At 43.9% G+C, this 24,648-nt stretch overlaps 2 protein-coding genes across 2 annotated transcripts in view; both read left to right on the top strand.

Moving 5' to 3' along the window:
* Positions 1-1,517: 1,517 nt before the first annotated feature.
* FGF3 (fibroblast growth factor 3) lies at positions 1,518-16,645 on the top strand. The gene is made up of 3 exons (XM_063115831.1): positions 1,518-1,812; positions 7,571-7,674; positions 16,295-16,645. Exons 1-3 carry the CDS (start codon positions 1,518-1,520, stop codon positions 16,643-16,645), a joined length of 750 nt encoding a protein of 249 aa, XP_062971901.1.
* The window catches only part of LTO1 (LTO1 maturation factor of ABCE1), a 148,420-nt gene continuing 125,336 nt past the window's right edge, over positions 1,565-24,648 (top strand). The window contains exon 1 of the mRNA XM_063117378.1: positions 1,565-1,571. The gene's annotated coding sequence lies outside the window, so the exon portion shown is untranslated. The remainder of the gene's footprint in view (positions 1,572-24,648) is intronic.

The following is a 24,648-nucleotide window of genomic DNA, read 5'->3' as shown; positions in this document are numbered from 1 at the left end:
TCTCCGGCGTAAGTCTCTCTCCATTTCGGCTATAATCCTGTAAGTATGAACCTGGGAGTAAGTCCCCTAGAACTCAGTGGGACTTACTAGACATGTACAGTATAGGATTGCACTGTCAGTGAGTTAAGAGTGCATAGGATTGCAGCCATAGCCACAATTTTTAAAACAACAACAACAAACCAACATTGCTCCAGTTAGAGGCTATATTGAGCAGATCAATAGTTACCGAAAAGAGGTTTTTGTTTCTACTAGTCACCGTTTAATATGCAGGCACCTGAATTTATTTAGCAGTCCAAACGATTTGCCTTGCTTCTTTATTTACAGAAGTGTTTTTTTAACAAAGTAATTAGGTCGAATGTAGCAGCAACAAGTATGTTAGATTTTATTAACTATTTTAAATTAATTAAATCTGATCAAATTTATTAGAACCAAACACCGTTTGCATACATAATAAAAGAAATTAAGAATGTCCAAGCAAGCTGGAGGAAATGCAGGGAAATGACTGATATACCAGGGTTTTCTTTCAGCATTCGAGATAAAGGGAAACAGTTTAAATCACCCAAGGGTGGCTGTGAAATCTTTGAACGTTCGTGGGGTGTGCACGTGTCCAAAGCTCTTTTCTTAGGCATTTCCGTTTTAAAAGTGCATTTTTATTTTTTAAAAAACCGCCTTCGACATCAGTCGTCCTTCTTGTCACCGATGGTGAGCTAGGATCAAGAGCAACCAGTGCCAGACCCCATGGACGCAATTCTCTATGACTTTGGATGGGCGCGATTTGTGTGTGTGTGTGGGGGGGGTGCATCCCTCGTGTGAGTGGTGTGAGTGGCCGGTGTGGTTATCTGCAAAAGGCCACCGGGTGCGTGCGCGTGTGCGTGTGTGCGCGCGGACGTGATGCTGTGGCATCCCCTCTAGGCTGTACTCTGGGCGATCCCACGAGGCGGATCTCTTCTCCTCCCTTGCGCTGTATCAGTTGGTTGGCGAGGAGACTCCTGTCGCGGCGCGCGCCTTTCCGGTTTCTGATCCGTCGATTAACTAGAGGTCGTCCGCCCCCGCACCCCCGCAAGGCTTCTCCTGTTGAATTTCGGTGCCACCGCTTGCCCTCCCCTCCTCCCTCCCCTGCTCCCCTCCCCTGCATGCTTTCTGGACTCGGACCCTGACGCTCACAGCGACGCCACCTCGTCCAAGCAGCCGGGCCTCCTCGTCTATCCGTTTAACTAGAGCTCTAAAGCAGCTTGGGGAGCGGGGGAGGAGGGGGAAGAGCGGGGAAACGCCGTCGAGCCGGATTGAAACCAGCCAGCCAGCCATTGCCCCGCAAGCCACGCCAGCTGGCCCATGCGTCCCGGCCGGATCCGGCGCGTGGTCCGCGTCCCCTCCGGAGGGCTGCAGGAGCGGCGGCGGCGGCGGCGGCAGCAGCAGCAGCAGTAGCGCCCGGGCAACGCTGTGTAATGGCCCCGGCGCGGGGCTGCTGGGCGAGGCGCTGAGCGCGGGGCTGGGCGCTGCCTCCGCGTCATGTCACAATGGTGAGCGCAGCCTGGCTCGTGCTGCTGCTGCTGCTGCTGCCACCGCCGCGGGTTTCGCAGGCTGCCGCCGAGGCGCTGCCCCCGAATCCGCGGGGGCCTCCGGCTTGCGCCAGCCGGGCAGGGCGTGCGTGCGACCCGCGCTGGCGCAGAGATGCGGGCGGGCGCGGCGGGGTCTACGAGCATCTCGGCGGAGCGCCCCGGCGCAGGAAGCTCTACTGCGCCACCAAGTATCACCTCCAGATCCACGCCAACGGCAAGATCAACGGCACCCTGGAGAAGAACAGCGTCTTCAGTGAGTATGGCTCGCCCGCTCGGATCCCCAGCGCCTAGGCATGGAAGCCGGACCCAACACGTTCAGTAGGGCTGCTTCCAAGCTAGCCCTATTGAGTTCAATGGGGGCTGGTTTCCCCAAGCAATCCCCTTAGATTTCAGTGGGACTGGTTTCCAAGCAAGCCCCACAGAGTTCAGTGGGGCTAGTTTCTAAGCAAGCCCTATTGAGTTCAACGGGACTACTTTCCAGTAAGCCCCATAGATTTCAGTGGGACTGATTTCCAAACAAGCCCCCACAGTGGGGCTGGTTTCTAAGCAAGCCCTATTGAGTTCGACGGGACTACTTTCCAGTAAGCCCCATAGATTTCAGTGGGACTGATTTCCAAACAAGCCCCCACAGTGGGGCTGGTTTCTAAGCAAGCCCTATTGAGTTCGACGGGACTACTTTCCAGTAAGCCCCATAGATTTCAGTGGGACTGATTTCCAAACAAGCCCCCACAGTGGGGCTGGTTTCTAAGCAAGCCCTATTGAGTTCGACGGGACTACTTTCCAGTAAGCCCCATAGATTTCAGTGGGACTGGTTTCCAAGTAAGCCTCATGGATTTCGGACCAACGTGCAAGTAAGTCGCGCCCTACTCATGCTCTGGGCTTATGCGGGTCTTGTTTATTTATAAACAACAATAACAACACCTCACTTTCTGCCTTTCTGTCCAAGGAGGCTCAAGACGATTTATGAGAAATCCGAGCGATTAACAGGGCAGGAGAGTCGGGACAAACGGACCAGACATGGTCATGCACTTTGCAAAAGGTCTCAGGCATGTCCTTTGAGAGGTGATGTGAGATCCTGCCCAAGGCAAATTTCTCACTTGCAGTGAGATATATGTTTTAAAAAAACTCTTAAGATGTTGGCCCTTTCTTATGAGACGATCTTGTCCAGATGCCTTAGCTAGATCATAAGGACTTTGCAGCCTTCTGCATTTAATTTGAGCGTGTGTGTCTCTGGGGTTTGACTCCAGTCCCTATTTCAGCCATCAAACATATGGGGGGAAATACTGGGTGTGTGAGTGGGAATGAATAGATAAAAATCAAAACCTAGCTCTGGAAACTCAAGGCAATCTATTACACTTCAAGGGTAATGAAGGGGAGCAAGACATTGATATTACCCTTCTTAATGTCAGCGGAGGCCAATCTTAGAAAGAATACATTATTATTATTATTATTATTATTTATTTATATAGCACCATCAATGTACATGGTGCTGTACAGATAACACAGTAAATAGCAAGACCCTGCCGCATAGGCTTACAGACTTGCTATGCAGTTGGGAACAACAATGATTAAGAGCCCTTACAGAGAAATCCTTGGGCTAAAACAGCGTTCTCCAACCCAGTGCCCTCCAGATGCATCAGACTACGACACCCACATTCCCCAGCCAGCACATGCTGGAGACGATGGGAGTTGTGATAGCACACATCTGGAGGGTGCTGGGTTGGAGGAGGTTGAGATAAAGGATCTTTGCCTTGCCTAAGCACGGGACTATGGAGAATGACAAGGCTACTGCTCCTCCTAAAAGGTGCAAAGCACTTTTTCCTGGCACTTTGCACATGCTCATATAAAGCTAGAAAGACTTGCAGGTTATATGGCTGGCAGCTTGAGCCCAGGTCTTTCTACTTTTAGGAATCAGTCTCCCTGAGTAAGTGTCTCTCCTTCTCCAACTCCACCCTTCCCTAATGAATGCTGCCTAGTACCCTAAAATATATATCCGGCATAAAAGCAGGATATATATTGAATAAATTAAAAAAATGAAGCAGGCACAAGTAATGACATCACAAACCTCAGAACACCACCATTTTGGCTCAGTAGCCTTGTGATGAAAGCTATTTTCCAATAGCCTCCCAACTGCTACTGAAGTTCTGTACCATTCAGGGTTGTTATGCCAGGGTCTAAGACAACTTTCCCCAATTGGGTGCCCTCCAGATGTTTTGGAGTGCCCTTCAACTCCCATCCACCCCAGCCAGTATGACCAATGGTGAGGAATGCTGGGAGATGTGGTCCAAAACATCTGGAGGGCACCAGGTTGGGAAAAGCTGGTCTAAGAACTGCGGCAAGTTTTCCTCAGCATCTTAGTGCCCCCCTCTGTTTTCTGCTTCTCCCTTTTCATATTAAATACTCTGTGGTCATAAACTGGGGGCATGATGGGAAATAAACCCTTCTGGAGCTGTGTGTCTGTGTGCATCAGTCCTTGGCTCTATCATGTCTGGGATCAGTGAGGCTATGATCTTTTCCTCTTTTTCCATTGGGTGATGTGAGAGTAGACATACGAATGATTATTAAAATCAGCTTCTAAAGTTACCCACACATCAGGTTGTTCCCCCACCCATCTGGATAGGAAGCAAAGGGCACAAAAGAGAAGGCTGCCAAGAATTCAAAGCAAAGGGTCTTTTCAGGTCTGCCTTTCCCTAAAAGAAGGGGAGTGCAGAGCCCAAAGGACTTCCTCTCAGTGGTAAGCTTCTCCCTTTTGTCTGGGCTCCTTGAAAACTTCCCAGGACTAAATGGCATCTCTACATCTCTGTGCTTTATGTGCCCACATGATCTCTCCAAGAACACATCCCTACGTGGATTGAAGCCACATTCTGGAGTTTACAGAAGACAAGGCTAAACTAGTGGCTGTCACTTGGCTTATCTGTCTTAGAAGGTGTGACTTCTTTAACCTTTCGAATCCCTGTTTCCTTAGTGATACCAGGTTGAATCCCAGCACTAATCCTAGGGGCGGAGGGAATCGTTGTGACCATTCTGCCAGGGGTTTTGTAAATAATGTTTCAAGATGACTTTCACACTTCAGTCTGTTTATCTCAGCCTGTTTGTTTGGTTTTCCATTCCTTCCTTTCTTCCTATTAACCTTGTTTGATTTGTGTCTGGAGAGTTAAGAGTGTTTAGGGTAGAGGAAATGACACTTGCTGCCTGCCCCTTTTTGAATAGACTGCCAGCATTTAAGGAAATAGCACCTGTCAGAGATGGATTGGCTATGTCAAAAACTATTCTCCTGTGCAAAGGGTGAACATTGCACTCTGGAGTTGGGGTAGATTCACACATTTTTATTTATTAATTATTTATTATTGCGTTTATATCCTGCCTTTTTTCCTCCAAGGAACCCAAGGCGGTGTACATAATCCTCCTCATCTCCATTTTATCCCCACAACAACAACCCTGTGAGGTAGGTTAGGCTGAGAGTCTGTGACTGGCCCAAAGTCACCCAGTGGGTTTCCGTGGCTAAATGGGGGCTAGAACCTGGATCTCCCGACTCCCAGTCCAACACTTTAGCCACTACACCACACTGGCTCACACATGCACATTCATTCCTTAGTGATTACGATATTCAGGGATGGCATGCATGTGTATTTAATAGCCATCAAAGGCAGAGCTTTCCTTCACCCAATATCATCTCTTACACAGCTCTTTTCAATGGAAGCAGTTGATTGATTGGATTTGTAACCCACTTTTCTACCAAGAAAAATTGGCTCTCAGGCCACACATTCAGCTGCAAATCATCCAGTGATATGTCACATAGGGCATCATCTGTCCAAAGTTAAGCACTTTGGTAATTCATTGAAATTAATGGGACTTAAAAGTGCTTGATTTTGTACCCCAAATGATGAAATAGCAATGGATGTACATGCACTTTAAGAAGGTTTAACTAAGGTTCCTAAAGATTCTCTGCAAGTAGGAAACATCTTCCCACGAGTCTCTTACAGTGAGAAATCTCTCCCCATCACCCCATCCAAGGACAGATCTAAAGCATTCTTCTTTTCCAGCTGACCAAATGTTGTGTGCGTGCAGCATAACCCCTCCACTGTACCATAAATCCATTTGGGTGTCCCAGTCTTGAGGAAAGCAAAACGTTATAGAATGAAAGTGAACATCTTGCTCTAAGATACAGGGTAGCCAATCCTAAGGCATTCCATCTTGACACATGGCTGTCTGATCTTCCCTCTACCCCCCCCACCCCATTGCGTAGGGGTGTAGGGTCTCCACCAAAACCCTCAGACATCCCAGCAAGTACAAAATAAGTGTAGGATTATGCTCTGAGTGATGTAAATGCATGCATGTAAAGTGTGCCCATAAGTCAGCTTCAAAGTGATAGCACAAAATAGCTCCATCCTAAATGGTGTATGTTTTTGGTTTACTGTAAGTGAGGAGATAGAATCTTTTTAAAAAGACAAACATTATTTAAACACAAACAATTTCTTGATAAATGAGATGCTATACCCAGTATCAATAATAAGGAACCATGATTCTGCTGGTGTCATAATCTGAAATGCAAATAATACAGCTGCTGATAGCATCTCCCAAATGTTTTATTTTCCTTTACATATTACATTTTTAGCGCATGACTAAGATTCACCCTCCCCCACCATAATACCTGAAAATGTAATAATGTGTTAATGTGACAAACAGGTATTTGAGAACTTATGTCTCATTGTGTGTTTTTAAATATTGTGATTTTTTAAAATTGTTTTGTTCTGCAATGCTTTGTGAGACTTGAGCAGAAAAGCAATATATCAATTTAAGAAGCTGGCAAATAAATATATGCACATCATATGGATGCCTTGGTCAGAAAGAAAGGATTACCTGCATGGCGGTAAACCTGGGTTTGTTGCTGTGTAATGTGTGAAACGTTCCTTAGACAGAAGAGATGCATACCTTTGCCTTCCTCGTTCCACTTGTCTGGGTATTGAGATGCTTTCTTTGATGGGCTGAAACATTTCCTCTCTTTGAATCTGGCTTAGACAGCCATATTGTCCTTTCCTGAAGGGCTACACTGACTTTCTAAATGGCAGACTCTTTCATGGTTCCACAGTGGCTCTAAGATGCTGCAGGCGATCATCTTACTCCATTTTGCCCTCTGGAGACCGCAGCAAGAGTATTGTCCTGAAATGGGCAGCTTTGTGGTTTGTTTCAATAAGTCAAGCACTCTTGTGTCCCTAAGAAAGGCATTAAAGGGGATTTAAACTTTTTATAGACATATAGGATTAGGTGAACCTCTAGTTCAATGTCAGATCTTTCTTTCTTGAGGCAGTTCAATCTCAATCAAACAGCTGGGGATTTACTAGTAAGAGTTTGGTTCAAACAATTCCCATGCTCTTATTTTTCTTGTGTGTTGTTATTTTTGATCGTTGCAATTTGTTGATGAGTTTAGAAGTAAATGTGGGTCCTGTGTGTGGTAGTATCATTAAGCACAACGTTTCCCAGACGGAAGAAGGATTTTGATAATTGAAATACGATCTGCTTGAGAAGCAAGAAAGCCCAGGGTTCAAAAATCTTGCATGGTTATGGAGTCAGTCAATAGCCTTGAGGAAGTTACCCTCAGCCTCTCATTTTCTCTGCTGTTGAAATGGGAATTTAAAGCAGTTTGCCTAATGACAAGCCAATTGTAAACACATTGGTTGGAATCAAAAGCTCCACATAGATCTGATGGAGGCATAGGAAAACTCTGGGCTGCCTCATCCATCCCAGTGCTGAGGAATGTTTTCTACATGCAATCTGTGTATCTCTCCCCCGCCTCCACTCCCTGGAGCTCCTGGGCAAGTATCACAGGCACAGAACTTGGGCAGTATATATAAACGTTCCAGTGAAATCAAATGGATGTAACTCCAAGTAGGCATGTGAAGTTCAGGATGCAAAAGTGCTCTGAAATTTTGAAATACTACTACTACTAAATAATATTAATATTATTAATGTGTGTGTGAATAATCTAAAACATCTTTACATTTCTGTTTTAGGTATTCTAGAGATCACTGCAGTGGACGTTGGGATTGTTGCTATCAAAGGCTGTTTTTCCGGCAGATACCTGGCCATGAACAAAAGAGGCAGACTTTATGCTTCAGTAAGTGCTCTTTCAAACAGAAGCAACTTATCTATGGCAAGGAAGGTGACACATCCTCCACAGAGGTGCCAAGGATTTAAATGCCATTGTAGTCAAAAGGGTACAACTACTGGTGGCTACGCGCACATTTATAGAGAGTGAAATATGCTCTTTGGTTTTATGCTGGGGATTAAGCGGCCAATACTTGGAAGCCTCCAGCTGAAACACAATGGCAAGTGTGAGGCACACTCATTCTCCTTTGATGTGTGCAGCTTATCAACCCAAATGAACCATCCAATTTGCACATTAAATAAAGAGAAAATCATAAAGGTACTGCAGATGAGCATTTTAATGGCATAAATGTGCAAAGACTGTAAGTAAGGCATTCAGGTGAATAAGTGTAAAGAGGTAAGGAAGTCCACAATTGACAGCATGATTAGGAAGTTTTTCAAAAGAAAACTCTCCTAGGGATGCCAATGGGAGTCCCATTTGCACAAGGTAATGAATGGCCTCTCAGCATGTGTAAAGTAATTTAAGTTGGGATCTAACACCAGAGGTGCAGCACTAAAGCCAGTAACAGACTGAAAGAATGTGTAAATTAAATCAGGTCCTTCCCGTCCTCTGTCCCCCCCCTCCCCCAACACTGCAATTATGCTTTTATACTTTGATCTGTAATCATGGTACAAATGATCTGTTTTATCATCGTCTATTCTTTTCGCACACTACTGAGGATTTAAGAGATACCGCATCAACAATAAGGAAGTTTTCCTATTCTACAGCCCATGTGATTTAATGGAATCCATTACAATGCTTGTGGAGTGGTTGGTGGGTGGAACTGTGGGGAAAGGAAGAGAAACGTGCATCATAGCAGCAAGGAGAGCGGAACCGCCATCCTCCCACTTAGCAACTCTTGTGCAACATATGGCTCATGGCTGATTGCATTCATTCATTCCATTTTGATCAAGAAACTCTGAATACATTATTATTATTATTATTATTATTATTATTATTATTATTATTTTACATTTATATAATGCCCCACAGCCGAAGCTCTCTGGGCGGCTTACAAAGATTAAAACACGGAACATTAAAAACAAATATACAAAAATTTAAACCATAAAAAGCATTAAAACAGATTACATACAATACCTATCTATTGTGGGTCAGTTAAAAACTGAGCATATGCTGTTATATGCCTGGGAGAAGAGAAAAGTCTTGACCTGGCACCGAAAAAATAACAATGCCGGCACCAGGCAAGCCTTGTTGGGGAGATTGTTCTATAATCGGGGAGGGGGGCACCACTGAAAAGGTCCTCTCCCTTGATGCCACCCTCTGAGCTTCCCTCAGAGTAGGTACCCGGAGGAAGACTTTAGATGTTGAGCATAGTGTACGGGTAGGTTCATGTCGAGAGAGGCGTTCCGTCAGGTATTGTGGTCCCAAGCCGTATAAAGCTTTATAGGTTAAAAACCAGCACCAGGTGTTAGTTTTACCCTACCCTGTGCCTGCTTACCCTACTCTGTGCCTGTTGGCATTCTCTTCCCCTCCGTATTGTTTTACTATGACTTTATTAGATTGTAAGCCTATGCGGCAGGGCCTTGCTATTTACTGTTTTACTCTGTACAGCACCGTGTACATTGTTGGTGCTATATAAATAAATAAATAAATAAATAAATAATAATAATAATAATAATAATAATAATAATAATAATAATAATAATAACCTTGAATTGGGCTCAGAAACATACAGGCAGACAATGCAAACGGGCCAGAGTTGGTCTTATATGTTCAAACCTTCTGGTTATGGTTATCATTCTGGCCGCTCATGAATACATGAGGTCCCCAAGTGGTTTCCCATCAGGGTTGCAGCCAGGCATCGACCAGGGTGGGTTGAGAGAGGTTATGATTTAGAATATTTCTATCACTCCATCTAGGCCTGGCATTAGGGATTCTTGCAGTCTATATGAGATGTTAAAATTAGTAGATTTGCTAGCTAATGCTGTAGCTGTTTTATTGTTGGAGGCCAAAATAAGTGAGGGAAAACTTTCATTGGCAGGCTGAGAGTTAAGGGCACCTTGTTTATTTTCGAAAACTATATTGGTTCTTCTCTGCTACTGCAGCAGAAAACAACAAATACAATATTATTAAAGATTACCTTTCCTTGTAAGAAGGAATGGTAGGTTTTGTTTCTAAGTTATTTCAAATGTCCTTCAATTAGGGGTGGTCACCGACCACAATATTTGGTTTGGAACCCAATTTGGTGCTTCAGAAAACAAGTCTAATTCAGCCTAGTCTGATTTGGAAGCTGCCCATTTTAACCTGCATCCAAATCCAAGTCTTCATTTGGAAATCCAAATCTTCATGCTTTCCATTGACTATTACTGGAAAGCAAGGTTTGTCGGAATTGGATGAAATTTCCAGAAATAGAAGTGTCTTATTGGGGGAGGGGGAGCAGGAATTGTGCTTCCCAAATTTCAGACAAATAGTTGCAGGAGTTTGTGTGCTATGTGCCTTTCAAGAAATATTTTTTTTAAGGGAACTGCTGACGTCTTCTTAATATCTCGACAGAATTGAATGAAATTTGCAGGGACAGTTGCCCCTTCTGAAGGGATCAAGACTGAAAAATTTCTGATGAAAAAGTGAAGGGAGCTTGTGCAATTTGGGGTTTCCAAAAGAGGATGGCTGTATTCCTTATGTTTCCTTGGGGCGATTGTTATGAAAATGACACACATAAGAAACTTGCACAGTTTCAGATGGATAGGTGCAATGGTTCTTTTTTTGGAAGGGAACTGTTTAGATTTGTTGAAGGGAGAAGTGTTTGACGTATCCCTCTCCACATTTCTTTCTTTGTTTGGCAATTTGTATGAAAATGGCTTATGTCAAGGGTTTATGAACTCTGCAAAAATATTAGGACATATGCAGTAGCTAGCTATTGAGATAATGATGAATGAAAAACAGTTTAGAACGTTTTTGTTTTCTGTCCAACTGGCACCAAAGTTACAGTTATGCTGGGGTGAATGATAGATGTGGAGCATAGAGTGGCAGAGGCAGAAGGACATGAACATCCAGCATTTTCCAAGCAAGCACCCAATGCTACACCCTCCCAGGCTCACAGATGCCACCAACCCTCTAATAATGTCTCTGCTCCTGGAAGATATAACTAGCAAAAAGCACTGAATACTGAATCGGTCCAGCAATATAGTACTTCAACATCCTCCCCCAAACCACTGGGATTGGAAAGCTAACGCTGCCAGTCAGAAAACTATACACAAACCTTCTCTCCACCCTGGTGCTTTCCTTACATAGAGTGTTTTTGGGGTGAAATCTATGGATTTTTGAGGACATGCTGTCTGTGTCTCCATGTCCTGCCAAATCTTGAATCTTCACAAGTGTTCAGGTTCAGATTTGGCCCAATTTGGTTCAGGACTCACCTCAATTTGAAGCACGCTCCTACTTTTAGTATCTCCATTTTTTCCTCATAGGTATGAGGGGAAAAATAGTTCAAAGCTTTTATATCCTGACTTCAGCTGGAAAGGTTCCAAATAGCTTACAAATCAATAGAAGCATGGCAGTCCCTGCTAAATAGCATACAATTTGTGTTAGTGTGGGAGCAGGCAGGACAACAGCCAGGTGGGGGAGAAACTGGGGGAATGGGAAGGATGCCAATAAAAGAGGGGGGAAATACAATTTAAAAAGACGTGACACAAAAAGAAAGAGGGATGGGGAAGGAAAAGGAAAACATGACAACTCAGGCACCAATTCTTAATGTTATACAGTTCTTATAATGACTAGCTGTGATAGACTTTGGTGAGTCCTGAGAAATAGCCTGGTGACTAGCATTCCTTTAAATGGCTGTAATGCAGCTAGAAGTTGTTGGTTTCTCAGCCTTTGGGGGCCTAACTGGAATCTTGTGGCTTGTCACTCCTTCCATTGGAGGTAAGGCTCCGGGGACCATTGACCTAGGAACTTTTCTGCATTCATCCTCAGACAAGTTCTTTTGTGTTAAGTTAGCCCTGCAACACTTGTGAGCCTCCAAGCGAGACACAGCCCACTGGCTACATAGAGATACATGATTAATACCCTTATAGCAGGATATCTAAACTTTTGGTAGGTATGAAGAGTTGTTGGTCACTCTGGTGTATGGGTCTAAATTGCCTTGGTTCCAGATTTAGTCATACTTAGAGTAGACCCATTGAAATCAATGGGATTGCAGTTAGTCACTAACTTCCCATTATTTTCAATGGGTCTACTCTAAGTACAGCTACATCTGGAACCAACCCATTAATTTGTTTCAGCTTTCCAGCTACATATTCAGCAGATATGGTGATATCAAAGAGGGTTGTTTGGAACAATAGTTCCTTGCATCTTATTAATTAATCTTTCTGTCATTTGTGTCTGTCCTGTTCTGAGTGTTAGTTATTCCCTTCATCCCTACCTCCCCCACAATTCTGGCCTTAGTTGTATTTACATGTAGTTTTAAGTCTAGTCTTTCTGCATAACTATTAAGTAGTACTGTAATCTGTCTGACTTGTGTGGTGTATGTGTGTGTTCTTTGATGTGTGTGTATCTGAGTGTAAAATCTTTCTAACCACTCAAAACAGCTCTGCTGGTCTGCTCTGAGCAGACATAAAATGGTGGTGGAAAAGTAAGATATATATATATTTTGCCACTGTGATGGCCAGAGAATGCTGTAGCTTATGTTAGATCATATTCATCACAAATGTCCTGCCAGTGTCACACTAGTTTTTTCCCCTGCTGTTTCATTGCTGTCAGTTTCTCAGACCCCACAAGAGGAGCTGAGGTAGCTCCATGTCAAAGGAACAAGCGTGTCAACTCTCCAAGCCATTTTGTCATTCCAAAGGTTGACCAGGGTAGCAAAAGGATTGCCATCTTGAGTGACAGGAAGATACCTAAGAACCATCAGAAAACTACTTGGATTCTTCCATTTCCTGTGGCGGACCATCCTAACAAGTCCTAGCCCCTGCAAAGATATGGGGTGCCTTTGAGCCTGAGCCTGTCTAGGTAGTGATCTGTTGGAGACAATGGAACTATATTGTCCCCCTCCCCCACCTCCCAGATCAATCTCATCTCATGCAGCAGAAAGAAAAAGAGAGAGAGAGAGAAACAGGTCCAAGGCATATCCAGGAGAATGTTGGAGCCAGGAATCTGGGACAGGAATCTGGGACAGGGCCATGAACCTTATGGGGATACCTCAGCATAAACACTGAAGTCTCCCAGAACAACCACCTTGAAGAATCCTATGTCACCTCTCAGACCACCTTGGCTAACTCAGCTAGGGAGACTATTGGGCAGTGTGGTAAACAGTGCACCAACAGAATCCCTGTCATGTCCTGAATACTTAACTTCAGAAACTAACACTCAAAAATTGGCAAAGGCTAGATGAACCACTTGTCAAGGCAATGGAATGCTGATAGACCACAGTCATCCCACCTCTATATATCATGGCAATTTGTTTACCACTCTATATGAAATAATTTCAATTCACTAAGTATGTCTTTATTAGTGTTTTGCTTATGCAACATTATTGTTTCAAGCACTGAGATTTGCAACCCTGGATTCACCACTATGCTAGTCCTGTTGGGGCCCTGTTGGGGCCCTGCTGTACTGAAATTGTGAAAGTGGAGTATGGGCCTATTTACTCCCTCTGCTGGACTAATTGAGAATTCTCTATCACCTTTTTAAATAAAATCATGCCAGTTGTGGAAGAATCAAAGTGTCAGGAGTGAAATGTATGGGGAATTGCAAAATAGATACCCTAGAGGCACTTTGCTCCAGAGGCACAGAAATCAGTGGACTAAGCATTTAACTGTATACCTCCACAATCATTCATTTGACTGAATGTAAGCATAGCTTTAATTGTCTGGATTATTTCCAATATCCCATCATGCTGTGATTGTATTTTGCTATCATGAAGTAAATGCAAAGGTGTGTATAAGCAATGGTTTAGGTGTGGCTGACTGAGATGCAGGTAAACACTGAGTGTGTTTGGTACATTGTCTTCTTCATAGAATAAAGAATCCCATTTTAGTCATATTCATTATCATAGAGCAAGGCCCTCCAGATATTTTGGCTTACAACTCCAATCTTCCCTCACCATTGGCTAGGGGGTGGTGGAGTTGTATGCCTAAACATTTTGATCACCACAAATTGCCCAACCCTGTTGTAGAGTAATCTTCAGGAAAACCCCTGAGGTAATTTCAAATAATTGGCACACAATATCCATTAATTCCACATTGACCAAAGTGTTTAGATGCATTTTTCTCCATAATAAAGAACCCCAGAATGTGGAAATCAAGAGCATTAATTCCTAAATTACCCAAAAAAGTTGTGATAGTCTGTTTGTTTACATTTCCTAGATGTGAGATGGAACAAGCCTTTGGTATAAAAATGATTGACAACACTTTTATACCAAAGGCTACCAAAGTTCTAGGCATTTTTATACCTAGAACTTGCATTTTCATCCGCATATTCAGGCAAACTGTCTGCAAGTTTATTTATCTACTTCATGGATCTCATACAACATTTGAATTCTAGTCTGATCTCTGTCCAAGGCAGACATAGAAACGATAAACCCTTGATCACATGTGGTTTGGTTCCATTTTCAAAATGATGTATGTAAGAATGTCATATAAGAGTACAAACTGTGCCTAGTACAGTAGTTTGGAAAAATTGAGTCCATCTTTATGTTATGTTATACAGGTGTATAACATTAAACATATCAAAGTTTCGAACTTCCAATTCAGGAGCACCACAAGATCGTTTTCACGAAAAACTCACCAGTTTCCATGGAAGATGGTTGTAGAACCAATAGTTTATTTCTGAAAATGCATCTTGCCAACCTTCCAAATCTTGCTTTCCACCTGCTTTCACCAGAAATGCATCTTGACCCATACTGCTGGCTTTATCAGAAAGGAAGGAAACAAATCCATCCATTTCAACCACACCATTTATAGTTTATAAACTTCCACTTGTTTTTCTCCACATTTTTTTCAATTTTTTTCTCTCTACTTACATTAACTCTAAATTGCCAGTTTGAAGAAATTCTTTTAGAGCTCCTCGTTGTCTTATCACCAGCCTGAATAACTGGGTGCCATCTGCAATCTTGCCTACCTTACTAATCACCTATTTTATATCATTTAAGAATAGGGTAAATAGCACTGGTTTGCATACAATTAATTTTAGGCTGCCTTTTGTGGTACATCCTTAGGGAACCATTGTGAAAATTGCATGTTTACTACTATTCTATTATTTTTAACAAGAAAGCACTAAAATTCACTTTTATGTTCTCGACAGCCTTTGATCACTTGTATTGCTAATTTAAAGGGAATCATGAGAGAGTCCAATGCTGTCATGCACAGTATAGTCCTGGTTGCATCAACCCTTTTAGTCTGGGGTGGTCAACTTCTGGGGATCTAGGGGCCAGTTCCATCCCTCCCCGAACTAATTGGAAGGCTGCCTCCTGGCTGCTGCAATTGCCGCTACACCACTGAATTTACTGCTGAAACTGAGCAGCGGCAAATTGCTCCCCCTCCCTTCTTTTCCTTTAAAAGAAAGTACTGCAGAAAATTTGCACTGCGGGGGTGACAGATCTGGGACTGCCCCCCCCCCCCAAGAGCAGATTTGGGAGGGGATGCAGGAGAAAGGGGAAATCTGTTCCACCAACTGTGTCTATTCTCTTGGTAGGTGGACACTGTTGGGATTTCCCCTATGGTGGACAGTCCTCATGTAAAACTGGGGGAGGGGCTGTCAGTTACAGAACAGACACTAATAAACTGCTTTTGCTGCCATCTCCTCCCAGCCTCTGGCACTGTGAAGTAGTTGAGTGTGAAGTAGGAAGGGGGGTTTCTAGTGTCCTTTGTTTTGAAGCCTCACTTCATGAATAGTTTTCATATTTGTTCTGCAATTATCCAGTGCACTTCACAGAGCTTTTGATGCATAGGGCCCCTCATATTGGGCCCAACCCTATGCATTTTGCACACCTGAGTGAGGCCTAGTCTACACCAAGCAGGATATTGCACTATGGAAGTGGTATATAAAAGGCAGGAGCTACTCTACTGCTTTATAGGCATTTGAAGTGCACTGATAACTGTTGGGGCCCATTGACACATACCATATAGTGAGCTCCATCCGACGAGCGTTTTATTGCACACTTATTACTGGGCACTTACAGATTTCTCCCAGGTCCCTCCCATGACATCGTCTGCCTCTCGTACGCCTTCCGCCCCTTCTGGCCTTCCTTCCGCCGCAATAAAAACCGGAAAAACGAAATGTTTTTTAAACCGAAGTTGCTGCTCTCTCCTGCTGTGTGTGGGAGAAGCAGCGTGATTAGAGTGCCTGACTGAATGGGCCTCGTGCTCCTTGTTTTCTTCCTGTTTTCACACAGGAAGTAGCTGAGTGACGATGGAGAAGCAACGGTAGCCAGTGTTTCTTCCTAGGTGTGATGGAGCTCAGTGTTATAGCCTGCTTGGAGTGGCTCCTGCCTTTTATATACCACTTTCATAGTGCAATATCCTGCTTGGTGTAGATTAGGCCTGAGTTTGCAGCAGGGCAATTGCAAGGAGAATCATCGCTGGTTTGGCTAGTTGCTCTCCTGAAACTGATGGTTATTGTTATTACTTTACAGGAAACCTACAACACAGAGTGTGAGTTTGTAGAAAGGATCCATGAGCTGGGCTACAATACATACGCATCCCGCTTGTACCGGACTGTGCCCAATGGAGCCAGTAGCAAACGCAAAGCTAGTGCTGAGAGACTCTGGTACGTCTCGATCAATGGGAAAGGACGACCCAGGAGGAGCTTCAAAACCCGTAGGACCCAGAAATCGTCTCTCTTTTTGCCTCGGGTGTTGGATAATAAAGACCATGATATGGTCCGACTATTCCATACAAATACTAAGTACAGAGAGAGCCTACTGAAGCCTCCAAGTAAGAACCAGAGAAGAAGGAGAGGACACCCTGTGGGTGGGAGTGGATAGGATGGAAACTGAAGACAAGCCAGCATTCAAAGTACTACTAAATAACTACGAGGACAATTGTGTGGCCAACGTGGACTCAGAAACCAATGACACACTGTGTGTGTATATATAGATATATATTATTGGATTTCCCACCAAACATACTTACTAATAGATGCTTTAGAATTATAACCCGTTGCTAAGAACATACAACATAATAAATGGAAGCATGTTCACATGTAAATTAGATGGATGAAACAATGACTGGGAGTATTCTTTCTCAGCGTCTTAAATCAGTAATTCACTTGTGATAATTTGGGAATATTTTAATCCATTCATCTCCAGTTCTTAGTAGGGTTTTAATCAATTAAGTTTGCATAAGTTTGCATATGACAGAAACATTTTAAATGAAAAAATCCTTCATTTTAGGTGGCACATATGTATGTCACAGTAGGCACCATCTTAGAAGATGATCTAAGATGTTTGTCATTTGCATTTTTACTTACATTAATTAACTTTTACATTTAAAATGTATTGCCTTGTTAATCCAGGAGGCCATTTGAGGTGAATTAGGCTGCAAACCGATACACTTATGTATGAATAAGCCTGACTGAACTCACTGGGGCTTACTTCTGAGTACACATGTCTAGCATTGCACTCTTAAAGGATTTTTAATCAATTACTCTACTGATTAATCATTAGCAGTTGCAGCCCTAGCTTTCAAACACTAATAATTGCACACTAGAATTTTAATTTAATTTAATTTGCTCTCCTAACTATAACCAATCAGAGAAATTCAAGGACTGATATATTCTGTAAACTCTTATTTAAATTATTTTGATATTCATTTTAATGAATAGTAAGTATCAGATATAATTCATTAGCTTTAAATATATTGACTTGAAAGAGTAAGCAGAGGAACAGTTTCTATATTTCAGGAGAGAATCATGCTGGTTGGATTATTGTTTGTTTTAGAATCTTTTGTTTGGTCAAAACTTGAAGATACATTTTTCGTACTTTATGAGTTTCCACAAAGCTCAATGAAGAATAAAAATGCTGAACCTTGGGCTTCAGTGGAACACACAGACCGGATTATTAGACTGTTGGGGTTGGATTCACATTTATCTCCCCCTGGTTGAAGGGGAGGAAGCTGAAATTTGCTGATTCCCTCTTTCCCCCTCAAGGCATTGCAGCCCCCAAAACTCTGATCCGGAGTGTTGAAGGGAGACCCCCTGGAACAGTGCAGGAGGTGGTGCTGGGGACTTCAAGGGGAGGGAGAATGGGTTAAAGTTGTCTCTCCCCCATTTTCCACCAGGGTGGGTCCCAAGCCGTTTAGGGCTTTAAAGATGATAATCAGCATCTTGAATTGCACTTAGACACAAACTGGCAACCAGGGCAGTGATACAATAGGGGGGTTACTTGGTCCCAGCACTTTGCCCCAGTTGAAATTCTAGCAGCAGCATTCTGTAATAGTTAAGAGTTTCCAAGTTGTTTTCTGAGGCAGTCCCACATAGGCCATGCTATAGTAGTCTAATTAAGATGTAAAAAATACAACTATTGAATGTAGGGTGACCATATGGAAATGAGGACAGGACTCCTGTATCTTTTACAGTTGCATAGAAAAGGGAATTTCAGCAGGTGTCATATGGGGAACCTGGTGAAATTCCCTCTTCATCACCACAGTTAAAGCTGCAGGAGCTATACTAGAGTGACCAGATACAAAAGAGGGCAGGGCTCCTGCAGCTTTAACTGTTGTGATGAAGAGGGAATTTCTCCAGTTGCTGCATGCATACAAATGACACCTGCTGAAATACCCTTTTCTATACAACTGTTAAAGATACAGGAGCCCTGTCCTCCTTTTCACATGGTCACCCTAATGTAGGACCATGGCCAGGACTGATGGTACCAAGAATGGATGCATCTGGTGCACCAGCCAAAGCTAAGCAGAAGCATTCCTGTCCTTTGCCTCAGGAAGTAAAATGTGTTGGGTTGGCCCTGGCAACATGGCTGGAGTTGCTGTTTAAGGTAGAAAGTGCTGCTTGTATTTTCAGGAATAAAAGCTTCCTCCTAATAAAATTTTCCCCAAGGTTTCAGAAAATGTGACTATGTTAGTATTTAGCTATAATGATTCCACTATAGATACACTATATACAATATATATGTTGCTGTATGTAGGTTTGTTGATAGAATTCACCTTCAACGTGAACAGAGAAGTTCCCACTACAGAACTCCCAAGCTCCTGTCTTCAACTAGGATGATCACTGTAATAGAAGAGTGAACGGAGGAATGATTGACAGCAGAGGCCAGAGTGGAATGATGGGTAGAGTGTGTCAGGAAGTCAGTTAGTGAGTAGAATCAGAGATGGGGTACAGATGAGAGGAGAGAGAGAAAGAGAGAGAAGTTATTGAAAGCAAAGATGTGGTGTCACTTATTTCTATTTCTCAAATGACTGCTGGTTCTGGATGTTGACATGTTAAATGAATGTATGTATGTTTATTCTTTTACACGTCTGTGTTCTGGTCTGAGCAGGTTCAAAGTCTGGCATATCTTGCCCCATGTGCTGGCCTTGAATTACACAGCTAAGGATGTAAAGAGGGAAGTCCTACTGCTCTCTACAAGTCAGTAGTAGGTGGTGGCAGCTGGTGTTTTGAGGAATTCTACCAGAGGTGTGGACCTAGTAATTTGAAAGGAGCCAGAGCTCTGTGGAGGACCCTACATATATCACAATTTGGTGATAGTGGTGGGATTTGAATTTTTGAGCTTAGAATTTGTAGGATAAAGGCCTTGAATCCACCGAGGTTAAGCACAGATATTTAAAAGGTATTTAAAGATTGTGTGTGTGTGTGTGTGTGTGTGTGTAGCAAGTCAACATGCAGAACAGGGAACATTTGGATCAGGGTGTAAAGGCTAAGGTGGACAATAGACAAAATAGTCAGGCCTTGTATTATTCAGGTAAATCTGATCATCAGGCAACCCTATCAGAAGGAGGATAAAGCATGGGGTTAAAAAGCTATACTGAATCTCAGAACTACGTGAATTGCCTGGCTGTTGATCTTGAGAAACAAGGGTTATTTCAAAGAATATCACCATAACAAAACTGAATTGGTTTTAATAAGGATGCAATTTTATGCTTGCTATTCTACCTATATATTTCCTCTTCCTTTCTTCTCTTTTCTTTTCATTTCCCACTAGTAAAATCCTTTCTATATAGAAATAAGTATTGGATGCTTAAGATCTCCTCCCCTCCTTTGGAAAAAGAAAAGAAAAGCTATTTTAAATAGGCCTTTGAAGATTTCAGCAAAGCTCAAGTTCAAATGTCTCCTGTTTCCTTTTGGAAGTTCTGAAGGATTTGGGAAGGTGAACAAGCAAAGCTATAATTAAAGAACAGTTGATGGTAACCATCCCCTCCTGGTTAGCATTCTCAAGCCACCTCCAAATATAGATTGCAAAAGTAAACTCCATCCTGTTTTAGGTTTGCAACAGTTCAGATGCCTCTACTGCAGAGCAGAAAGGAACCTTTTCTGAACCTTTGAGGGCCTGCTCCATCCACAAGGGAAACACTTTCTTTGGAGGTGAGAAGTGGCCATTTCGATCATCTGATCACAGCCATCTTCAGATAGTCCTCTTCAGATAGTCCTCTACCCATCAGTATGGCAAGTGGCATCAATATTTAGGCTACTGGGCCTGCATTCCCTGAACGAGTCAAGGTGCATGTGACAATAGTGTGCAGCTATTCTATGTCCTTTTCAAGAGGCCTTTTCCAAACAACGAGAGAGAGAGAGAGAGAGAGAGAGAGAGAGAGAGAGAGAATGCACAGGAAAGTTTTCTTGCTTAAGTCTCATGGGAGATTTACAAAAATTTAGGAAGCTTACACCGAGTCCTCGCTATTGGTGGATTTACACAGCATTCTTAAAAGCTTCATCACACCGGGGGTTAATACGCTGCTTACCTTCGCTTCTCCTCTGGAATGAAGTAAGAATGAGCACGAGGCACAATAAGTCGGACTTAGGCCATAGCTAGACCTAAGGTTTATCCCTGGATCGTCCAGGGGTCAAATCTGTTAATCTAGGTGACACACAGGGGATCCAGTGCTCAGGCAGGGGCGAACCCTGGATGATCCCAGGATAAACCTTAGGTCTAGCTGTGGCCTTAATGAGGTGGGTTTTTTTGTGGCGCAAGAAAGGCCAGAAGGGGCAGAAGGCACGCGGGAGGCAGATGACATCATGTGAGAGACCTGAGCAAACTCTGTGAGTGCCCAGTAAGGAGCGTGCAATAAAATGCACATCGGATGGAGCTTTAAGTGTGTGGTGGGGAGGGAAGTTGCAAGGCAGGAAATACACCACTTCCCAAGCCCTGCAACTCACTGTGGTCAGTGTGGGAGGTGGGCTTTTCCCCAGTTTTTAACTGGCAGGGTGATTGTTTGACTTTGCTTTTTTTTTGCAGTTTCCATGGGATAACTAGTGGCCTCCAGTGTAGACATGCCCCACACCTGCAGAGCAGCTTTCCCACCCTTCCTTAGCTCTCCTCAGTTGGCCTTTGGCAGTGGTTAGCTCAGATTTGTCTACACCAGGGGCGTTACTAGACGAGGCTCTAGCGCGCGTTACCTTCCGCAGTCACGTCGAGGCTTCCAGATGACGTTCACGAGGATCCGCCGTTATCCCGCGGTGAAGCCTCTTTCTCCCGACTTTAAAAAAGTGAGTTTTAGGGCGCCTTTTCCTGCTGTCCCGCGGTAATTCGGAGTACGTGTGGGAGGATGTGAGGTCACTGCGGTCCGCACTGGGCAGGAAAAGGCGTGCTAAGGGGGAGTGGTCAGCGGCTTCGGTCAAGCCGCCTCCGCCATTTGCGCGCAGTCCGCCAGCTGGGGCAGCGCGGCGGAGCGGCTTTTTTTTTTTATTTCCCCAGTGACAGTTTGCGCAGGAACGGAGGACCGGAAAAGTGGCTGGTGACTCCTTGCGGTGGGCAGCTACCGTGGCCGCATAATGGCGGTGCTGTACGCTGCCTGTTAGTGTGGGTACCAGGCTGGCAGAGGGCAGAGCTGTTTGTGGGCTGCTGCCATGGCTACGGCCAGATGTGGGTTGGCTCCTTGGGATGGGGCACAGGGCACAGAGGCGGTCATCGCCGCCGACACCTCAGAGGCATGATGGGAGATGTAGGCACAGAGTGGCCATGCAGACGATTGACCTCGGGTCATATGACACCCGCCACGACCCCCATCAGGAAGTGAGCGCATCAATGTTGACCCTCAACAGCACCAGCAGCACTTCGGCTGGCACTGGCACTGCCGCCGCTGCCGCCGCCAGGGCCGGCGGCGGCATCGCTGACGGCTGCGCAAGTTTGCGGTCTTTCGGACGTGCGCAAACCGTGCAGCGAGCGAAAAAAAAAGCCGCGGCAATCAGGCCGGTGTGGCTGCGCAACCGTTCTCGCGGCGGCAGCAGCACAACCGGCGCAAACTTCCGCCACAAATCGAAGGCAGGTGTGGAGCATGAGGCGTCACGGCTGAACGGGAAAAGCCGCTTTCACCGCTCCTCAACGACGGAACACCCGGTACGTCTAGCAACGCCCCAGGTGTCTTCAGTGTGGAGCCCATGAGGCCAGGATGAGGTGCTGCCTAGTTATTTTCCCCCTCTGCAAGCAAATGAGCGATTCCTCCAATCGCTTGCACAGAGTGGAGTGGGGGAGAGAAGGCTCCCTGCTGAAAAATAGCTGGGTGGTGGCAGTGGTAAGTCCACTCCCACTAAGGGCCTTTGGGGCAACAGGTTCCTTGGTGAGGAATGACCTTTATCCCCTCTGCCTATTAAAACAATGGACAAATCACTCCACTGGATTTACTAGGGAGGGAAAAGAGAGAGAGAGAGATAAGAGCCAGAGGGAAGAAAGGAGGGGCCAGAGAGAGAAAGAGAGAGAAGAGAAGAGAGAGAAGAGAAAAGTGTGTGTGTGTGTGTGTGTGTGTGTGTGTGTGTGTGTGTGAGAGAGAGAGAGAGAGAGAGAGAGAGAGAGAGAGAGAGAGAGAGGAGTGAGTAGCACATACAGGGTGCACATGCGTGTGTGCACATGCAAGCATAGATGGGGGAGCTCTCCCAATATTTTTTTGTGAGCAGCTTATTGGTGGTGGTGCCCAGGACACTTTTTCAAAATGCTAAATATGCTCACAGGCCAGACCCCTGGTCTCCACTGACTAGCCTTACTAGCACTGGTTTATCAGGGTTTCAGAAAGGAGTCTTTCCCAGTCCTACCTGGAGATGCTACAGATTGAACCTGGGAATTTTTGCACACACAGCATGTCCTCTACCATTGAGCTATGGCATGGAATTGCTTTTTTTTTCTATTTCTATTCATTTTCATGGGGGCTTTTACAGGAGATCTTCTTGTTAGGTTTTGCCCCCAGTGGTCTGCAACAATAATTTGCTACTTCATAAGAACATAAGAAGAGCCATGCTGGTTCAGACCAAAGTCCATCTAGTCTAGTCTATTCACACAGTGGCCAAGGAGATGCCAATGGGAAAGCACCCTCTTATCATGTTCCCCAACAAATAGTGTAAATAGGCTGAATAGTGCCTCTGATACTGGAGACAGCATATAGCCACCAGGACTGGTAGCCACTTTAACTATGTGCTGCATGAAGAGGTATTTCCTTTTATTTGCCTGAATCACTCAGCTTCAGGGGATAATCCTGGGTTCTAGTATTACAAGAGAGAAATGTCTCCCTATACACTTTCTCCACACTGTGCATACTTTTGTACTACTTCACTGACAATTTAGATGTGAGGCAATTTCCTCCCACCCCCTTTAGTGAACTGTGATTTATTTAGAACATCACATAAGAAAATAAGTAAAATAAGGATATCACCTAAGAAATAAAGAATAAAATACATGCCAGGAATAGAAATGTCTTGATCTTGATGTGGACAGTTTCTGCACAAGTGCAGTCTAATTCCTTGATAGCGTCTTTCCTCTTTATCTTTGTCTTTACTGTCAACCTTCTTAAGTATTTAAAAAGGCAGGTGATAAATGTTTAAGAACGAGTAAATAAATGTGTAATCTATGAGCTTATACAAGCATTAAAATGAAATGTTAAAATTTATGTCCTATAGAGCAAACCCTGATAGTAATACAAGAAAAATAAGAACAAGACCATCTGGAAATATACCGAAAAGAGAAAATGTTGTTGGCTAAAGATTTAATGCAATTGCAAGGACAAAACTCCAGCTAAATCTCTTATCCTGTGCAATGAAGAAAGTGTAATTATGCACTGCTGGGTCAATTCAAAGAAATGCTGAGACTGTTTCAAAGAACTAGCCAGTGGCGAGAATAATGAGTTGCCCTGCTTTTCAATAGAAAACCCTGGATACATCTATAGGGCACACAAACTGGAACAGACCTCCCTCAAGGCATGGTGCTAGTGGAATTGTATGCCCTGATTGTAAAGACCACTATGGATGAACTTTCTTACTTGGGGGTTGGGGATGGGGGACAGGCCGTGACCAACAAGGTTCCAGGCCAAGAACTTGCATCAGTGTTTTGCATTCAACAGCAATTAGCCTCTGCATCTTAAAAGCTGATCTTACAGATATGTCAGTATTGCATACGAAATTAAGGCAGTTAAAGCACTGAGCATCTTTTATTCAGTTGTATTCTGGCTGGAAAAGCCAACAACAACTTTGAACCTAGTAAGATGACCTTATTTTTATTTAATGTATTTTTGAATTGTCCTCTCACTCATGAATGCCTGAGTGGACTGCCAACAAAACCATCAAAAGTATTTGTTAAATTGGTATCCTGCCTTTCTATGAAGTGGTGCTCAAGGTTAACAGCAATAATACATGTGCAATGAAACAAAACAAAAAATAACACAACAATATAATATGAATTAAAATATTAAAACAGATTGGCCCCTGAGAGTTGAGCCGAGACCAAGTGAAGAGAAACATGGGCTAAGGCGTGTTACACACATTGGGCTGCAGGGAGCAGAAGCCCTGAAATAATCTATATGATCCCCCAAATTAGATGTCCCTTATACTGTACAC

This window comes from Elgaria multicarinata, chromosome 2 (genome assembly GCF_023053635.1).
Source record: "Elgaria multicarinata webbii isolate HBS135686 ecotype San Diego chromosome 2, rElgMul1.1.pri, whole genome shotgun sequence".
NCBI lineage: Eukaryota > Metazoa > Chordata > Lepidosauria > Squamata > Anguidae > Elgaria > Elgaria multicarinata.
Note: the sequence above shows the minus strand (reverse complement) of the source record. Positions and strands in the feature narration are given on the sequence as shown.